The sequence below is a fragment of the Arachis duranensis genome, chromosome 8, assembly GCF_000817695.3.
Source record: "Arachis duranensis cultivar V14167 chromosome 8, aradu.V14167.gnm2.J7QH, whole genome shotgun sequence".
Lineage (NCBI taxonomy): Eukaryota > Viridiplantae > Streptophyta > Magnoliopsida > Fabales > Fabaceae > Arachis > Arachis duranensis.
Window position 1 is genome coordinate 5,239,390 of NC_029779.3, and position 2,652 is coordinate 5,242,041.

At 36.0% G+C, this 2,652-nt stretch overlaps 1 protein-coding gene across 1 annotated transcript; it reads right to left on the bottom strand.

The window, feature by feature from the left end:
* Positions 1-489: 489 nt before the first annotated feature.
* LOC107460431 (uncharacterized) lies at positions 490-2,652 on the bottom strand (the record flags this gene model as incomplete). The annotated part of the gene is given in 6 exon segments (XM_016078797.3): positions 490-768; positions 869-993; positions 1,381-1,461; positions 1,546-1,686; positions 1,873-2,072; positions 2,475-2,652. Coding segments are annotated over 6 exon segments (774 nt in total), but the record flags the coding sequence as incomplete, so codon positions are not given.

Here is a 2,652-nt window from a genome sequence, read left to right on the forward strand (position 1 = left end):
ATTCAAAACAATAATCAACTTCGTTCTGGTTCAATTGACAATCTGAACTTGAACTATTCATTATCTTCAACGAGATAACTGTTCAAAATTAGTTTTAGAGGTTGATTTCAAAAGCGTAGAAAACGAACGAAAAAGAACACAAAAACGCAAAGATGAAAGAGAACATAAATCGAAAACAAAAACACTTGTACCAATTTGATTAGACTTAAATACAAAAATACTTGTGCGAGTAACACCACGATTGAATTCAACCTTAAATCAATTGAGGAAAAAATAATGGCAGTATCTTTGTTATACTTTATATAATAATGATAATAATGAATTCTTGTATTCTATGGTGTCGATTTAAAATTTAGAGTTGGCCTCTCGGAATTCAGAATTCCAATTTGAATCCATAATTAACTTGGGAACTAACTGCAACTGTATCTGTATGTTAATTCTAATTGTTAATATTTAACGGATATATTCAACTACGATTAAAACCGACAATGAGCAAGTGAAATAGGCGAATAGGCACGTTCCAAACTATGAAGAATACTCTACTGTATGTTAGACATAAATAACGAGTTTTCCATTGAGCCCCCCAACTTTACAAAGAAGCTTCTCCCCCAGAGCCAACCTTTGTCAACACAAAATGGACCTCCAACCATCGTAGTCAAACACATTGCTTTGATCAAAGTTAATTTAAAATGCAACCATGCGCCCAATCCAACTTTCTTTTATACCACTCCAGATGGAAGGCGAAGAACAAGCTGTCCCCCAAAAACACTGCAAAAACCAAATACCATAACTCGTAAGGTCGATAAAACCATAAAAACAAAGGAAAAGGAGGAATAGGGGAAGTAACTATAAGATGCACACAACAAACCTTTTGACATAATAATAGCAGAAATCTGCAAGGATAAAAGTCTGGACAATTTCTGAGATAAGAACCATTGATGGCCATAAACCATATCCCAAGGCAACCAACAAATGTCCACGGCTATCTAACACCTGTTGCAAGAATTCGTAACTAAGTTGAATACCAATAATTTGTATAGCCAATAAGTTTGGTCACTACAGAAACATTCCAACATCAGGAAAGCTATAACCCAATGGCTATGAATACGAACCTAGTTTCAATTGTCAGAAGCACATATTCAAAAGCAAAATCATAGAGGAATGACGATTGGTTATAGCTGTTATCGCTATATCATTTACATCTGATATGATGGCATTCAGTACTTAATCAACCAACTAATTGCTAACCATGCAAAAGAATGGTCTTCTTATTGATGCCAAATACCAGAGCACAAACCATCGAACAATTGATGACCACTTTATCAAATAAATCAAACAGATGACTAATGCAATTACTAAGTTTTGATGAACACTTCATACCTGAAGAACCCAATGTGCACAGCTGAGGAATCTTGCGACACCAAGTGCAAACACATAATGAGCTGTGAATGGCTCAACAATCTGACAGGATGAAAAAGAATTAAACCCTGTTTCCAATATCTTATGAGTAGAACGAAAATTCTTAATTAGATTAAGAAATCATACTTTGGTGTTCTGCATGACCCTTAATTGGGGTAATACTGATACAGCTTCCAGATACACACAGAATGCCCAGAAAATCCTGTTCAATAAATGATGAGAAGTTGATGGATGAATAAACAAGGCTAACACAGCACAAGGTATCACCTGCATCCAATTTGAAAATTAGAATTGGTAAATGCACAAGTAATCTATTATTAAATCGTGTTATCAATCATGCTAGCAGCAACAGTGAAGCTTCCTCAAAGTGTTGCTTTGTGACTTTTAGTGATTAATTTGCATCAACATAAAAGGATCTTATACTTAAAAAATTAAATCATAGGGAGAGCTCACCACATAATATATTGCAAAATTGTCCTTCTCCTCCATGTAACTAGACCTCAAGTTAAAACGGATCATGTATATAACCCAGAGTGTTGTACCCAAAGTAGCCAAATCAAGTATGGTGTGAATATCATATTCCATGACAAAACTGCAATACAGCCTAACAGCTAAGAACATAGCCGTCAATTCCTGAGATTTGAGCGATAATCCTGTACATCACAAACAGTTATGGCATTAAGACATGAAAGCTAGAGAGCAAACATGAGACTAGGGTCAATTGACTAGCATTGAATCAAAATTTGGAAGAAAAATAATAACCCAAAAAAGAAAGAAGGGATTTTGGCTTTATAAATGAAACCAAACAAAAGAAGTCAATAATCGCAAGGGGAAAAAAATTTTCTGGCCACAATGATCTTAATCCCGGTTAAATAAAAATTAAGCTTTTTCATTGTCGTGTTTTCTTAGCCTTCCAACCATGCATCAAACAATTTAGTCTTCAAAAAGAACCGAAGAAACAAGAAGAATTTTTAATACATAAATATGTCGAGAAAAGCAAGAAATTCGATGGAGCAATTGAATTAAATTGTGAGAAGATGAAGGGAAGGGGTAACCGGCACAAGTCTTCTCTTTCGTGAGCTTGTAGATGAGAACGGAGATTCCAAGGGAGTGGACAGCTTCAGCGGCGACAAAAAGGTTGTCATGATCGTGAACAATGAAGCGGAGAAACACGAGCGCCGCCATGCCCGAAACGACGGCGAGAAAAGCCTTTACCTTCGGAGGCTGCCGCCG